The sequence below is a fragment of the Heterodontus francisci genome, chromosome 15 (genome assembly GCF_036365525.1).
Source record: "Heterodontus francisci isolate sHetFra1 chromosome 15, sHetFra1.hap1, whole genome shotgun sequence".
Lineage (NCBI taxonomy): Eukaryota > Metazoa > Chordata > Chondrichthyes > Heterodontiformes > Heterodontidae > Heterodontus > Heterodontus francisci.
In genome coordinates, this window is record NC_090385.1 from 15,409,145 (window position 1) to 15,427,095 (window position 17,951).

General features: G+C 44.9%; 1 protein-coding gene across 7 annotated transcripts in view; it reads left to right on the plus strand.

The window, feature by feature from the left end:
- Window positions 1-17,951, plus strand: part of si:zfos-2326c3.2 (mitogen-activated protein kinase kinase kinase kinase 4) — a 337,746-nt gene that overhangs the window by 152,443 nt on the left and 167,352 nt on the right. For all 7 annotated transcript variants that reach the window (XM_068047141.1, XM_068047135.1, XM_068047137.1 and 4 more), the window contains 2 exons: window positions 4,160-4,335; window positions 5,622-5,694. In XM_068047141.1, coding sequence (XP_067903242.1) covers window positions 4,160-4,335; window positions 5,622-5,694 — 249 coding nt within the window. The remainder of the gene's footprint in view (window positions 1-4,159; window positions 4,336-5,621; window positions 5,695-17,951) is intronic.

The following is a 17,951-nucleotide window of genomic DNA, read 5'->3' on the forward strand; positions in this document are numbered from 1 at the left end:
GGCAAAAAATAAACCTTGTCTGATAACATGACTTAATAATAAAATATGCAAGATAGTGTCGACAATTTTATCATTCAAATGCTTGAAGAGTTCATAACAAATGCTTCTCTCTATCGTTTTAACAGAGATATTGAGCTGTTTCTTTTAAATCAATGTCTCAATTAAAATAGCAGAGGGAGAGAATTGACACAAATGTGTTCAGTATCCATACCATAACTACCATATCATGGTAATTTCTGTACAGAGATAGGAACATAGACAAAGTAAACAGCCATTCAGCCCCTCGAGCCTGTTCCACCATTCAATTAGATCATGGCAGATCTGTATCTTAACTCAACTTACCCTCCTTTGCTCCATATCCCTTGATACCCTCACCCAATAAAAAATCTAGCAATCTCAGTCTTGAAAACTCCAATTGTGTTAGTATTCCTTTTTGGAGGAGGGAGTTCCAGATTGCTACCACCTTATGTGCAAACAAGTACTTCCTAATTTCCTTTCTAAATGGCCTTGCTGCACTTTAAGATTATGTCCCGTCGTTCTTGATTTCCCTACTAGTTTCTCTGGGTTGAATTTGGGTCACGGGGGCAGGAAACTCGCCTTCTGTAGGACTGAGCCCTTAATTGATGTGAAGATGGGTTTCCTGTCCAATTAGAGGCAGTGGGGGCAGGAATGGAAGTGGGTTCAGATGAAGTGGGGACTGATTTAGACTCCCCACAGCAGCCATCACTGAGGCTGCTGGTTGTCCGAAGGGATAAAGCTGCTGATTGAGCCAAAGTCTTCCACAGTGCCAGAGGGAAGCGAGATGTCACAGGACAGGTCGAGGCCTGGCACCCGGGGCAGGGCTGCCCCTCACATCATCGATGTCCAGCTGGATCAAATGTTGGAGACTGTGATGGAGAGGAGGGAAGTCATCTTCCCGAAGGATGGCAGGTGAAGGCCACCTTGTGGTGAAGCAGGGGCGCCTCTCTGTTCAACATCACCTCTCTCTGCCTGTTCCTGCTCCTCCTCCAATGAGCTGTCTGCTTCCAGGTCCTCACTGTCCTCAAGGTCCAAACCAATCTGGAGGGCCATGTTATGGAGAGTGCAGCAGACCACCATAATGACCGACAGCCTGGCAGGAGGGCACTGGAGGTTGCCACCCGACTGGTCCAAGCATCGGAATCACATCTTCAGAAGCCCAATGGCCTGCTCAGTAGCTGTCCTAGTGAGCGGGTGGCATTGGTTCTATCGCCTCTGTGCCTCTGCCTGAGTCACCCGCAGAGGGGTGAGTAGCACTCATTAATTCTGGCTCCTTGAGCGTCCCCAATTTTAATCGCTCCACCATTAGTGGCTGTTCCTTCAGCTGCCTAGGTCCTAAGCACTGAAATTTCCTCTCTTTCCTCCTTTAAGACATTCCTTCAAACTTATCTCTTTGATGAAGCTTTTAGTCACCTGAACTACAATAGCCTTATATGGCCTGGTGTCTAATTTTGCTTTATAACATACGTGTGAAGCACATTGGGTTGTTTTATTATATTAAAGTTAATATATAAATATAAGTTGTTATTGCTGTCTTTGTTTATCTCCTGACTTTGGCAGGATTAACAGTTGTGTCAACAAATTGAAAGCTGATTCTCACTTGAGATTTGAATCAGGTTCCATTTTGAACAGTTAGGTTGATTTGCTCTTTAGTTTCTTCCACTAAAATGTCTTACTTTGCTAGCCCCTATTTTGTCACAAACAGCTTGTGATCTGCACCCTTTGGGCTGAATTTTATGGGCCCCCCTAAGATGGGTTTGGAGGTGGGAGGGCGCAGAGAATTGTGACAGGAGGCAGGGCAGTCGAGGGCCCATCACCTTCCCATTGCAATGCAATTTTGTCGGGGCGAGATAGGCTGAAGACAGTCTCCTGCCCAGAGCCAACTTGAGGCCCTTAAGAAGCTTATCAACAGCCACTTAAGCTCCTCTTCTGGGCGGGCCACTCGCACGTGGGGAGGTCACTCAATAAAACGAGGCAGACTCCCTGCTGACTTGAGGGGTGTCTCCTCTATGGGCAATCTGTGGCCTACGGAGGGCCCCCAACATCAAACAAGCCACCTTGCTGGAAACCGCTCCCCCTGCACAAAATGGCCACCCCCCCCTCCCCCTCAGGGCCTGCCAGATTGGCCCCAGTGACCCTGCCTCATTTACCTGAGGCCTGGGTCTCCCGCGCTGGGCCTGGGACCAAGGCCTCTGCAGTGAGCAGCCAGCAGGGAGGTTGCTCCCAGGGGCACTGCCAATACTATGGAGCTGCCGGCCCTGTGATTGGCTGACAGCCCTTGAAGGCGGGGTCCCCATCTTTAAAGGGACGGGGATCTTGGCGCTGGGCTGTTAATTGGCCCAGCGCCGTGGAATTATGACGGAGAAGAGGGGCTCCAAATGGCTAAGATGGGCTTCCCCACGTCTTTTTGGCCCAGTGTCAGGAGTCCCGCCATTGGCACAAAATTTAGCCCTTTGTGTGGCAGCTTGCCAACACACTCATTGGATGCCTTCCATGGTTTACTGCAAAAATTGAATCTTGATTCCATTTAATCTAAAGAAATTGTAAGCTTTTATTGAAAGAATGTATCAGATTCTTGCTGTAAATTGAGTGTTGGCTTTCTGTGTAAGTAAAACCAAAATGACATACCAAGCTGAACAATAATTTATTTTTTATGGGGAAAAAAAGACTTTGGGTATACCCACCAGAAAACTTTGGGACATTACTATTTATTTATAGAGGTTGAACAAATGAGGAAGAACGAGAGATCTAGGCTGGGTCTTCATTTTTCTTCTTGTTCCTTCTGGGCAGGTAGATAAGGTGGTCAAGAAGGTATATGGATTACTTGCCTTTATTAGCTGAGGCATAGAATATAACAGCTGGGAGGTTATGCTGGAACTGCATAAAACACTAGCCAGGCCACAGCTGGATACTGCATGCAATTCTGGTCACTGCACGAAAGGAAAGAAGTGACTGCATTAAAGAGGGTACAGAGGAGAGGATGTTGCCTGGACTGGAGAATTTTAGTTATGAGGAAAGATTGGATAGGCTAGGGTTGTTTTATTTGGAACAGAGGAGGCTGAGGGTGACCTAACTGAACTGTATAAAATTATGACGGATCTAGATAGAGTAGATAGGAAGGTCCTATTCTCCTTGGTTGAAAGGTCCATAACTGGGGGCATAGATTTAGGTAAGAGGTAGGAGGTTTAGAGGGGATTTGAGGGGAAATTCTTTTCACCCAGAGGGTGGTGGGGATCTGGAACTCACTCCCTTAAAGAGTCATAGTAGCAGAAACCCTCATAATATTTCAGACGTACTTGAATATCCACTTGATGTGCTGTAAACTACAAGGCTACGGACCAAGAGCTGGAACCGTGGGATTTGGCTGGGTGGCTCCTTGTTGGCTGGCATGAATAGGATGGGCCAAATGGTCTCCTTCCGTGCTGTAAATTTCTATGATGCTCTACACACCACACAAGTCTGCCCTTTATCCTCTTCAGAATCACATTCTCAACAAGTATGGCTTTGATGCTATAATGGTCAATGTGACCTGCTCCTTGTAAATTGCAGGAGCATGTCTCAGTAATTGTTGCATTTTGCCCTATGGCTTCAGTAACTAACTGAATGACTACTTTCACTTTAGAGAACAGAAGGAAACCTCCTGGCAGTGCTTGAGGAGATGACTGGGTGGGGGGCGGTGGTGGGGGGTGGGTAGTGTATCTACCAAACTATCTTCTTCTTTCTGGGTTTTTCCACACATTACAGAGACATACCAAATTAGTATGACTTAACATGGCCTGAGAGGATGGATTTGTCAAAAGACAAGTATTAATCAGCAGACAGATCCAATGGATAGTATATTTTGCATCTCTGAGGGTGAATGTACATGGGGTCCTTATAAATGATGTCAGTTGGGACCTGGTTGAGAGAAGACTACAATGACAGATGGAGTGAAATGGCCTTTGACCCGCCTGCTGGATTTCCCACCTATAAGATGGCAAGAATGGAAGATTTTCTCAACTAAGCATTGAGAAATTTTTGTTGGGTCAATCGTTTCCCTAAGGTCTTTGAGGAGGCAAGTAACTAGGGGGACTTGCAGAAGATCTTCATATATTTGACATAATAATGCCATTATCACTGAACCTTACTTATTTTATTTTAGGTCGAAGAAATTTATTAATTTTGTGGAAAATTGCCTGGTGAAGAATTACTTACATCGAAGCTCCACTGAAACCCTATTAAAACATTCATTTATCCGTGATCAGCAGAATGACCGGCAAGTTCGCATTATGCTCAGAGATCATATAGACAGAACCAGGAAAAAGAAGGGTGAGAAAGGTAAAAAATTCCTTATGTTCCAATACCTATTGTTCCTGACCACTGCAGTCGTAATTTTCTGGCTTCACCCAGCCATTAGCACACGTTGTAAATTTGGGCATGCTCAATTTGTTGGAAAGTTGTATTTGTCTGAATTTCTGTTCTGTGTTATCAGCAAGCAAAGCTCCCAATCGACAACACAGTTGAAACAATTACCCCTTCATAGTCCTGGTTTTTGGTCCTTATGAAGAGATTGGCTAACTCTTGTTTCATTCATAGAATTGCGCAGCAGTGTAGCGCAAATTAAAAGGGAAGACCGCTCGTCAGATACAACATTATTACTTTGCAGTGACAGAACTTGTTAATTTAACTTTTGAAAATGGTCGTTTGTAGCAAAATATGTAGGATTATTGAACAAAACGAATACAGTTTTCTCTGAATGCAACATCAGATTAGGCTTCCAATTGTTTATTATTTTGGGAATTGTCTCATAACTGTTGGAGCATAGTGGCCCTGAAGTGATGTCTCAGTCCTAAAGTTGCCTTTGTTAGTTTGAATTTATGCTTCTTGTCCTGCTGTTAAAGTTTGCAGTGAAATACTGCTCTGAATTTACCTTTTCCATACTGTTTGCTTCCTTATACACTTACATAAGGCATCGTCTCAAGGATGTGAAGCATAAGGTTTTTCAGTCTTTCCTGTAACTTAATCCTCTGATACTGAGTTCAGCTGCTTGGCTCTTTGCAATGCACCTTCAGCTTGAATGGCTCCCTTGTGTTACTTGGGTTAAAACCAGACAGATTACTTGAGGTGCAGATTCACCAGAAGACTGCACAAATTTAGTCTGAAAATCCTCCAAGGTTTATTCGATTGATTTTGCTCTAGAGCGTTCTATTTGTTTTGATAATAACTGGGCATGCTAAATGTCAAGTCCACAAATTCCTCCATATTTCTTTCAACTTCGCTCTCACCTACTAGGGCTGTTCGTGAAGTCCGTTTTCAGCCCTTTTTCCTTTGTTCCTTTGTGCAATGCTTTACACTTATCCATATTGAATTTAATTTACCAGCAGCTATTCACTTACATATTTTATGAAATTACTTTGCCTATCTTAGGCTGCCTCTTCATATTCAACAGGCCTCTCTAGTTTAGCATCACCTGCTCCAAAACACAAGCACTTTATAGCAGATGGAACTCTCTAACACAGCCTATTAAAACCTAAACTTAATTGAAAGAAGAATTTGTTCCAGTTTCTGAAGGAGCAATCATACAGTGACTGCACATAAGCTTCATCATTTTCCCTTGTTCTTAGATGATACGGAGTATGAATATAGTGGAAGTGAAGAAGATGAAGATGGATTGAATGACGATGAGGGAGAGCCAAGGTAATTTTTTTCTGCTATATTATTGAAGTATATATACAATTCCCTTTTAAAAATTTCTATTGAATCTGCTTCCACTGCCCTTTCAGGCATTGCATTCTAGTAGATTTCAATTTGGTCTGATATTGCTGCATGAGTTCTGGCAAATCTCAAGAATTCAGTTGAATTCTGTTCTTTGGCCTTCCACATGCTGTTATTCTCCATTTTTGTTGTTGGTTAAGGGAGAAATATTGCCTGGGAAGTGATGTAATGAGGAAGCTGTGCCACAGTTGTCATTTTTTTCTTTACAAAACCAAAGGCTATTTTTCAAATTGGTTTTATGGGATGTGTTTGAGACTGTTGTGTTGAGTGGAGATAATGTCATTGATTAATTCACTTCGATCAGCCTTCCCAGTAATTTAGACAAGTAGGCCATGATACTGAAATGATGCTTTAGCAATATGGAATCTGTCTTGGGATAAAAGCAAACTTAGATTTCAATTTGACCTGTTGTTGGTGCATCAGTGCAGGAAGATCCCCAGAATTGAGTTAAATTGTGTTCCCTGTCCTTCCATGTACTGTTATTCTTTGTTTTTGGAATTGCTTGAGGGAGAAATGTTGCTCATGATAACAAGGAAGCCATGCCCCAGTAGTCTTGTTTTTTAAGAGGCCTTATCTCTGATGACATTGAAGTTTGAAAAAAAAAATCAAATATAATTTTTCTAAAAAAAAAAGAAATCTGGAATGAAATGGTTCTTGATCCTATAGGTGGCCATTCTTATCCAGCACACCCTCCAACATGACAGCAAGTTGATTTGGAGTGGCTCACCCCTTATTTAAAATACAGATTTTATATAAGTTGTTAGCACCTTTAGGAGTTGAATTATATATTCGGGATTTCGGTTATATGCATTTTCCTTAACCTTGCAAAAAAAAAGCTTGATATTGACAAGATCCTGGTTATGGTTTTGAGAAATGTTGCCAAAGGGGTGCCTCCAATGGCACTGTAGTTGACCACAGTTTGTCCAGACAAAGCATGGGGAAATTGCCCTTAGTTCCAGGTCCTGATGGCTTTCCAGAAATGTAGAATTATAAAATTATACAGCACTGAAGGAGGCCATTCGGCCCATTGTGCCTTTTCAGGCTCTTTGAAAGAGCTATCCAATTAGTCTCACTCCCTGTTCTTTCCCCATAGTCTTGCAACTTGTTCCCCTTCAAGTATTTATCCAACTCCCTTTCGAAAGTTATTGCTGAATCTGCTTCCTCCACTTATTCAGACAGTGTATTCCAGATCATAAAAAACTCACTGCGTTAAAAATTGTTTCCTCATCTTCCCTCTGGTTCTTTTGCCAAGTATCTCAAACCTGTGACCCTCTGGTTACCAACCCAACTGGCTTAGGAAATAGTTTCTTCCTATTCACCCTATCGAAACCCTTCATAATTCTGAACACTTTGATGAAATCTCCCCTTAACCTTCTGTGCTCTAAGAAGAACAATCCCAATTTCTCTACTTTCTCCACATAAATGAAGTCTCTGGTCGCATTCTGGCAAATCTCGATTGCACCTTCTCCAAGGCCTATAGGAAGCACATGTGTGGCCATCAGCCAAGGATATAATTGGCCTCATCTAATGGTCCCTCCCAGACACTCCCTGCCCAGACTTAGCTAAACAATAATCATGTGGGGAGCTATGGGGAGGATTCCTACCATGTGTGGAACTGTAATCTACCATGAGTTCCCTTAACCAGTAAGAAAGGAAAGGAGGAAGAATTTACCGAAGAAAAGAGAATTTATAAATAATTTCAAAAACACCCAGTTATGAATCTGACGAGGTTTGCCCTGGTTTGTTTCTGCTACAACATAAAACTGCTGCCAATCTGTAAATGTAACTATGTAATGCAATTGTTTGAATGCTTATTCATGTTTGAATTTCTCTTTCCATTATTTTAACAGAAGCATGTAACCATTTAAAATAAGCAGGTATTAAAATAGCAGACAGGGGAATTGCTTATGAACACATTAAGCATTTATACAATCGTACAGCACCATGTTATTTCCAGATATAGTCTTTTTTATTGCAATTGGGATGTTTTACTGTGAAATTAAATTTATCCAAGGGCAATTAAAGTGGGCTAGCACACTGCCTTTTCACCTCAGGGACATGGCTTTTGAGTACGGGATGTGACGGGATGGAAGATTTCTTACTTCACTGCTGTAAATCTGTGTGAAATGAGTTTGGGTAATCTTAAATCAGTTCCTGTTGGGTCATGGCCCACAACGCAAGAGATGTTGTATGTAAAATTACACTCAGTTGATAGTGTCGCTAAAAAAAACTCAGGTGGGTGGGCGGGTTTTTGGGAAGTTGTTTGGAGGAGTGAGAGTGGTCTTCTGAATCTGCGATATGTAGGGTGGCTGGTTTTACTCACCATCTGTTCTGTGCTGCCTTTCGGCTATGCTTGTCGCTGAAACTGGGCACCAAAGGGGAACAAATGTTCCATTGTTGCTCACCTTGATCAGCACAGCTATCCACCACTAGAATACAGATTTATCCAAAAGTGATTGACAGTAAACGTGCCCATTATTTGTGATTGTTGAGCAACATGACGATAAAAACATCAAATTTGCCTCTTAGCTCTCCTGTAGATGGATAAAGTTTTAGTTGAGTCACGTCAAAAGAAACTTTTTTCCTATCTGATATCCTCTGATGTTTTATACCAAGTACAGCACAGCCTCTAAATTCAGGGTTCCAGACTCAAAAGGGATAATTTTAACCCTCCAGAACAGTGGGTTTGGTTCAGGTGGGGGGGGGTGGGTTAAGATGTTAAACAGAAACCCATCTAGCCTCAAACCTGCCCACTGGGATGGGGGGCGGGGGCATGGCCAAATCTCTTCCAGGAGGTGGGCCAGATATTGAAACCATTTAAGGAGGCAATATGCCTTCATTTTAACAAGGTTTCTATTTTTAACCTACACTGGCCAGGCCTCAGGAAACTTTCCAGGCAAAAGAAGGCAAGAAGGGATGGATCCATAAAGTCAGCTTCTTCTTCTTAGGCAGTCCCTCGGGAACAAAGGTGACTTTCTTCCCCTCCAGAGTTGTGGGTCCTTAGTTGACCGAATAGTTCAATCCTGATACTTCAGGTCACGAAGTTCATTTTGAGGGGGTGGAAGATGCCTGTGCATGGGTTCTTTCAACGTGGGGTGGCCGTTGCACACCGACTACCACACAGTCTGAGCGAAACAAGGTCTTTGCAGGGATGGCCGAGGCAATTGGAGACCAGGCTCTGTTACATGGACGGGGGCTAATACGCACACATGGCCAGCATGTCCAGCTGCTGAGCCCGGATGCAGGCCGTGTGGATCTGCGTCAGGGTGTTCTTGAAAGGGTAGCTGAAAGCCTGCTCCAAGGGGTGCTGTGACAAGGGTGGCTGCTTGATAAAGTAAGCAAGAGTGTTGGCTGTGACAGTTGGTAGCACTCTTGCGTCCGCGTCATAAGGTTAGGGGTTCAAGTCCCACTTCAGGACTTGAACACAAAATCAAGGCTGATATTCCAGTGTAGGACGGAGGGGGTGCTGCAATTTGTCTGAGGCCCTGTCCATTGTCACTTCTTTGAAGAAGAGCAGGGCAATTCTCACTGGTGTCCTGGCCAATATTTATCCTCAATCAACATCACAAAAACAGATTATCTGGACATTATTACATTCTTGTTTGTGGGAACTTGTTGTGCACAAATTTGCTGCCACATTTCCTACATTACAATAGGGCTACACTTCAAAATGTACTTCATTGTCTGTACAGTGCTCTGAGATATTCGGTGATCATGAAAGGTGCTATATAAATGCAAGTCTTTCTTTATAATGCTGCATGTGGGCCAGGAAGAGTAGGAATATTTCCTCCAGGCCTCCCAAGCTAACCTGTAAACCACCCCCCATGATAGCTGACTCTTCCCACCTCTATGATCTTGCCCCACCATCACTGCCACTTCCCCCACAGTTCTGACCCCACAACCCCCCCGGCAAACTCTAACTCTGCCACGACCCCTCCCATCCTTCCAGCTCACTACCCACCCCAGTGATGAACAACCATGCTGCAAAAGCACCTCCGAACCATCGCCGCCACCAAGGTCTATCCAATCTGGCTGGCTTCTGGGCAGGGGCTGTGTTTTCTAAAAGAAAACATATGCTCCATAGAATTAAAACTCTGAAAACCCCACTCCAGTGAATATCAGAATTAGAATTAGAACATTACAGCGCAGCACAGGCCCTTCGGCCCTCGATGTTGCGCCAACCTGTGAAACCATCTGACCTACACTATTCCATTTTCATCCATATGTCTATCCAATGACCACTTAAATGCCCTTAAAGTTGGCGAGTCTACTACTGTTGCAGGCAGGGCGTTCCACGCCCTTACTACTCTCTGAGTAAAGAAACTACCTCTCACATCTGTCCTATATCTATCACCCCTCAACTTGAAGCTATGTCCCCTCGTGTTTGCCATCACCATCCGAGGAAAAACACTCTCACTATCCACCCTATCTAACCCTCTGATTATCTTATATGTCTCTATTAAGTCACCTCTCTTCCTCCTTCTCTCCAACGAAAACAACCTCAAGTCCCTCAGCCTTTCCTCGTAAGACCTTCCCTCCATACCAGGCAACATCCTAGTAAATCTCCTCTGCACCCTTTCCATAGCTTCCACATCCTTCCTATAATGCGGTGACCAGAACTGCACGCAATACTCCAGGTGCGGTCTCACCAGAGTTTTGTACAGCTGCAGCATGACCTCGTGGCTCCGAAACGCGATCCCCCTACTAATAAAAGCTAACACACCATATGCCTTCTTAACAGCCCTATTAACCTGGGTAGCAACCTTCAGGGATTTATGCACCTGGATACCAAGATCTCTCTGTTCATCTACACTACCAAGAATCTTCCCATTAGCCCAGTACTCTGCATTCCTGTTACTGCTTCCAAAGTGAATCACCTCACACTTTTCCGCATTAAACTCCATTTGCCATCTCTCAGCCCAGCTCTGCAGCCTATCTATGTCCCTCTGTACCCTACAACATCCTTCGGCACTATCCACAACTCCACCGACCTTAGTGTCATCTGCAAATTTACTAACCCACCCTTCTACACCCTCTTCCAGGTCATTTATAAAAATGACAAACAGCAGTGGCCCCAAAACAGATCCTTGCGGTACACCACTAGTAACTAAACTCCAGGATGAGCATTTGCCATCAACCACCACCCTCTGTCTTCTTTCAGCTAGCCAATTTTCCTAACTGAGCCTTCACGTCTCATCCTAACATAAGCCTTCTTCTTCCTCTTGACAAGCGCTTCAACTTCTTTAGTAAACCACGGCTCCCTCGCTCGACAACTTCCTCCCTGCCTCACAGGTACATACTTATCAAGGACACGCAGTAGCTGCTCCTTGAATAAGCTCCACATTTCGATTGTTCCCATCCCCTGCAGTTTCCTTCCCCATCCTACGCATCCTAAATCTTGCCTAATCGCATCATAATTTCCTTTCCCCCAGCTATAATTTTTGCCCTGCGGTATATACCTGTCCCTGCCCATCGCTAAGGTAAACCTAACCGAATTGTGATCACTATCACCAAAGTGCTCACCTACATCTAAATCTAACACCTGGCCGGGTTCATTTCCCAGTACCAAATCCAATGTGGCATCGCCCCTGGTTGGCCTGTCTACATACTGTGTCAGAAAACCCTCCTGCACACACTGGACAAAAACTGACCCTCTAAAGTACTCGAACTATAGTATTTCCAGTCGATATTTGGAAAGTTAAAGTCCCCCATAACAACTACCCTGTTACTCTCGCCCCTGTCGAGAATCATCTTCGCTATCCTTTCCTCTACATCTCTGGAACTATTTGGAGGTCTATAAAAGAATCCCAACAGGGTGACCTCACCTCTCCTGTTTCTAACCTCGGCCCATACTACCTCAGTAGACGAGTCCTCAAACGTCCTTTCTGTCGCTGTAATACTCTCCTTGATTAACAATGCCACACCCCCCCTCTTTTACCATCTTCTCTGTTCTTACTGAAACATCTAAATCCCGGAACCTGCAACATCCATTCCTGCCCCTGCTCTACCCATGTCTCCGAAATGGCCACTACATCGAGATCCCAGGTACCAACCCATGCTGCAAGCTCACCCACCTTATTCCGGATGCTCCTGGCGTTGAAGTGGACACACTTTAAACCAGGTTCTTGCTTGCCAGTGCCCTCTTGCGTCCTTGTAACCATATCCCTGACCTCACTATCGGGGCTAAAGCTTCCATCAGTAAGCGTCTGTTTTGTGCTGAGAAATGGATGGCATCACATTAAAATGGTTCGAAAAGCAAAAATGTGTCAAAGATCCCAGAAGACTGCTGGTAACTCTGTTCATTATAAATGATGCTTCAGGTACTTTTGTGGCACATTGAAAGCATTGAAGATTTTGGTCTTTGGGTTGGATTACTGAAGCTGATTTGTCCCTATTCGTGACTGTCCTAAACTTAAATCACCTCTCCCAAATTAGTCAATGAAGTAAGTTTGCTTTAGATTTTCCAAATTGAACAGATGACAACACGTAGAATTACATTGAATATACAGCACAGAAACGAGCCATTCGGTCCAACAAGTCCATGTTGGTGTAGATGCTCCACTCGAGCCTCCTCCCATCTTTCCTTATCTAACTCTCGCAGCACAATCCTCTATTCTCTTCTCCCTCCCTCATATGCTCCCCTTCAGTGCAGTTATACTGTTCACTTTAACCACTCCCTGTACTAGCGAGTTCCACATTCTCACTACACTCTGGGTAAAGAGGTGTCTTCTGAATGCCTGTTTTGATTTCTGGGTGACTATTTTGTATTGATGGCCTTTACTTTTGCTCTTCCCCACAAGTGGAAACACTCTGTGTTTACTTTATCAAAACCTTTCATAATTTTAAAGACCTATATTAGGTCACCCCTCAGCTATTTCTTTTCAAGAGAACAGAAACCGAGCCTGCTCATCCTTTCCTGGTAGGTATAACCTCTTCTTTCTTTGGCCTCCTTGTCTTGAGAGACAATGGGTAAGCGCCTGGAGGTGGTCAGTGGTTTGTGAAGCAGTACCTGGAGTGGCTATAAAGGCCAATTCTAGAGTGACAGACTCTTCCACAGGTGTTGCAGATAAAATTGGTTGTCGGGGCTGTTACACAGTTGGCTCTCCCCTTGCGCTTCTGTCTTTTTTCCTGCCAACAGCTAAGTCTCTTCGACTCGCCACTCTTTAGCCCCACCTTTATGGCTGTCCGCCAGCTCTGGCATTCACTGGCAACTGACTCCCACGACTTGTGAGCAATGTCACAGGACTTCATGTCGCATTTGCAGACGTCTATAAGCGGAGACATGGACGGCCGGTGAGTCTGATACCAGTGACGAGCTCATATTGTCCTGGAATGAGGTGATGATACTTAGTAGCTTTGGTGGACATCTGATCTTTGCGAGTAATTTGAAGAGAGCACATCTTCTGACGAGGTCAAAGGCTTTGGTGAGATTTATGAAAGCAACGTAGAGGGGCATCTGTTGTTCGCAGCATTTCTCCTGTAGCTGGCGAAGGGAGAACAGCATGTCAATGGTGGATCTATCTGCTCGAAAGCCACACTGTGCCTCAGGGTAGACATGCTCAGACAGCTTCTGGAGCCTGTTTGAAACAACTCGAGCGAAGACTTTCCCCACTATGCTGAGCAGGGAGATTCCACGGTAGTTGTTGTAGTCACCGCGGTCACCCTTGTTCTTGTAGAGGGTGATGATATTGGCATCGCGCATGTCCCGTGGTGCTGCTCCCTCATCCCAGGCAAAGCAGTTCATGGAGTGCTGAGAGTATAGCAGGCTTGGCACTCTTGATTATTTCAGGGGTAATGCTGTCCTTCCCAGAGGCTTTTCCACTGGCTAGAGAATCAATGGCATCACTGAGTTCCGATTTTGATGGCTGTACGTCCAGCTCATCCATGACTGCCAAAGACTGGGCTGCATTGAGGGCGGTCTCAGTGACAACATTTTCCCTGGAGTACAGTTCTAGGTAGTACTCCACCCAGCGGTCCATTTGCTTGCATTGGTCAGTGATCGTGTCCCCTGATTTAGACTTGTTGGGGGCGATCTTCCTGATGGTTGGCCCAAAAGCTCTCTTAATGCCATCATACATTCCTCTGATGTTTCCGGTGTCGGAGGCCAGCTGAATATGACTGCATAGGTGTTGCCAGTAGTCATTAGTGCAGCGCCTGGCTGTTCTTTGTGCTGCGCTCTGGCTGCTTTAAGTGCTACGGGTGTTAACTCGCTGGGGGCTTTCTTTTACTACAACAGTGCAATGCACTTAGCGGTTATGACAGGTTCCAGCTCTTCAAAGTGAGATTGAAACCGGTCTGCATTCCGCTTCTCACGTTTGCCAAAGGTGGTCATTGCTGTGTCATAGATGGCGTCTCTGATGTGGGCCCATTTGGTCTGTGCATCCCCTGTAGGAGTGTGTTGAAGGGCTTTTTCAAGTGAATTTAGAAACTTATGTAACAGCTGTGGATAAGAAATTCTGTTAGTCTTGATGCGCAGGCAGCCCTTCTGCTTGGAATGATGCAGCTTCTTTGGTTTGAGTCTAACCTTGCCGCACACCAGGGAATGGTCAGTGTCCCAGTCCGCACTGTGGAAGCTGCGTGTGATTTGAACGTTGTTTAAAGAGGCTAGTCTTGTGACGATGAGGTCCAGCTGGGGCCAACAGTGTGATCTTGGGTGTCTCCATGAAACCTGGTGACAGGGTTTAGTATGAAAGAACGAGTTGGTGATGCAGTGGTTGTGATAGGTACACAACTCCAGCAGTCTCTGTCCATTCTCATTCATCCTTCCAATGCCATAGTGCCCAAGGAAGGAGGGCCATGAGTCATGGTCAGCCCCAACCCTGGCGTTCAAATCTTTTTTGCACTCTCTGCAGTGCCTCTACATCCTTTATATCATATGGCAGCCAGAATTGTACACAGTACTCCAAGTGTGGTCTAACCAAGGTTCATAATGAATTTAGCATAACTTCTCTACTTTTCAATCCTACCCCTCTTGGAATAAATCCCAGTGCTTGGTTTGCTTTTTTTTTAATGGCCTTGTTACCCTATGTTGTTACTTTTAATTAATTGTATATTTGTACTCCAGGATCCCTTTGCTTATCTTGCCCATTTAGACCTTTACTTTCTAAATAATATTTGTTGAAATTTCAAAGGTTGCCCTGGGGGTGAATTTTGAATTCTCAGATCTAGCATCCAGTGTTCATCCTACAGGCCCATGAGTTTGATTCATGGCTTCAAATAACATATAAACTAGCATTTAATGTGGTTACTCTGGCTCGGCTTGGTTGGGTCATCAGTTAGAGTTGAGCACAGTTAAATAAATAACTTAGTCCAATTTGGATTTGGATATGTCTTTTTCTGACCAGTGACATTGAACTTTCCTTTAATCTTCAAGAAGGATGTTTTAACAATGATATCAGTGTTCTGAAGTTTGACGATGCAGTTTAGAACAGCATGCAGTGAGTGCAAAACATATTGGATCAATTCTGATGGATGTTAAGCAGCCTTAGGTCTTATCTGTGGTACAAGTTGGATTACTGTTAGATAAGTTCAGGCGTCTAGTATAAGAAGGAATGTAACAGCACGGCTAGAAAGTTAATTGCAAAACAGGAGAAAAACAGATAAGTTTTCAACTTGCAGCCTTGCCAATGAAACTGCCATTGTGGACTGAGTAGCCATTAGAAAAATCAGGCATCACAATGCCAGTTTTACACTGGTGCTGGCAAAAGAGGAAAAACTTTTACAGAGCGAGTGGTTAGGATTTGGAATGCACTGCCTGATGGGGTGGTAGAAACAGATTCAACAGTAGCCTTCAAGAGGGAATTGGATAAATTCATTGGATAAATAAATTCGAGCAGAAAAAGTTTCAGGGACCTGGGGAAAGAGCGGGGGCAGTGGAAGTAACTTCTTCAAAAGAGCCAGCACAGACCTATGAGTTGAAAATATATCCCAAAGAGTTAGAGTAAATGGGCATTACTCAGATTGGAGAGGAATTGGAAGTGGTATAGCCAGGGGCCATTGCCGGGTCCACTTTTAATCTTGGCACATATAGGTGATTTGGACCTGGGTGCAAGGAACACTATGTTACAACCAGGTGAGAAAGGTGACTGGGGATCCCTTTTAGCCTTCACCTGGTCTTATTGTAAAGGAGTTTAATTTTTAAATACACTGGGCTGGATTTTACCTTAGGCAGATGGGAATTCACCACCGACGTAAAATTCAGTGGCGAACCCACTTCAGCCTAGCCCAGGGATCCGTCCCGCATTTTATGGGTCCCCAGGCTTTATTTGTTCCGAGGTGGGACTTCCACCCGCTTGAGAGAGGAAGTCCCGCTGAATTGAGCTGCTGGCCAATCAGCGGGCCGGCAGCTGTTAGTCCCAGCAGCGCCACCGGGAGTGGTGGCTACTGCTGGGACTGCAGCCCAGCCGACCAGATGGAGCCATGAGTGTAGGTAAGTTGGGCATACCTCCCCAGGGAGATTGATCCTTCCCTGGTGAGGTTGGAGTGGTCGTTTGGGGGGGGGGGTGGGGAGGGGGCCACCTTGGGTCCCAGAGGTGGGTTGGGTGTGGGGGCAGCCCTCAATCAGATACCCTGTGCCCAATTGCCATGGCCCCACCCCCCCGGCGCACTAAAAGGCTGGCAGTTATCGCTGGGCGGCCTTTCATGCCCCCAACATGCCCGCTTGCCACAGGTAAAATACCCATGGAGGAGGGCGAGGGCCCTTAAGTGGCCACTAAGAGGCCTTGATTGGCCTCAGGCGGGCGGGCCTTTCCCCTCCACCACCAACTAACCACTGTAAAGTTGACCAGAGGCGGGAGCGGGGTGGGTAGGCCTACTGGAGTATCCTGCTCAATTTTATGCCACCCCACGCCAACATCCGACCTCCTGGGGCAGCGTAAAATTCAACCCACTGTGTTTTGAGCTCTCCCTTGGTGAATCCTTGTTCGCCACTTTCCAATCATAAGGCAAAGAAGTGAGCACAAACAGGCTTCCTTAGGTTTAAAGAAGAAAAGTGAAATTTATTAAAACTTAAACTCTAATTCGGTTAACACCTATGAATACACACTGCGTACCACGTTAGTATGCATACATGATACGCACATACAAATAGAGACATAAAAGAGCAGAAGAAAAAATAGAGAAGTTTGAGGCAATCTCAGAAGAGTTTCTTGTTATTGTGCTTCAAGCTCACTATAGTCCTTTTGTAGGTAGTCTTGTTTTTCGTTGGGGCCCAGTATTCTTATTAAACATTGTTCACAGTAGGAGACTTTTCTCTCTTGGAGTTCATGTTTAGTTTTAGTTTAGTTTAGTTTAGAGATACAGCACTGAAACAGGCCCTTCGGCCCACCGAGTCTGTGCCGACCATCAACCACCCATTTATACTAATCCTACACTAATCCCATATTCCTACCACATCCCCACCTGTCCCTATATTTCCCTACCGCCTACCTATACCAGGGACAATTTATAATGGCCAATTTACCTACCAAACCTGCAAGTCTTTTGGCTTGTGGGAGGAAACCGGAGCACCCGGAGAAAACCCACGCAGACACAGGGAGAACTTGCAAACTCCACACAGGCAGTACCCAGAATTGAACCCGGGTCGCTGGAGCTGTGAGGCTGCGGTGCTAACCACTGCGCCACTGTGCCGCCCAAATGTGTCTTCAATGGGTCTTTAGTTCTGTGAGAAAGAAATAGGAACAGACAGGAGCGAGGTCTTTTCAGTCCAGGAGCAAACAGCTTTCTGAATTTTAAAACTCTTTGGCAAGTTCAAATTTAAAAATATCCAACCACTAGTTAGTCATGTGACTAAACTGGTATGACCAGGTCTTCTGTGTTTTGGGGAAGCAGGGACTGCATCCTTTGTTCCAACACTGTCTATTGGTATGCAAAAAAGGTATTTCTAGCAAGGGGCCTGGCAATTCCTTGTGATAGGTCCTCTTTTCTTCCCAGCAGCAATTTTTGGCAGGTGGGGGCGTACATGACGACTATCTCAAGCTTTGCTGACTGCACAAAAATAGGAGATTTGGCAAACAGCAAGGAGGACTGTAAAAGCCTTCAGGATGACATAGCGGAATGGGCAAACTGATGGCAGATGCAATTTAATGTGGATTGGAGGGAGGCAAAGCAAAGAAGGGGAGCAGATGCTCAATGGAAAGACCCTGAAAGAGGTTCATGAGCAAAGAGCCCTGAGGGTTCAA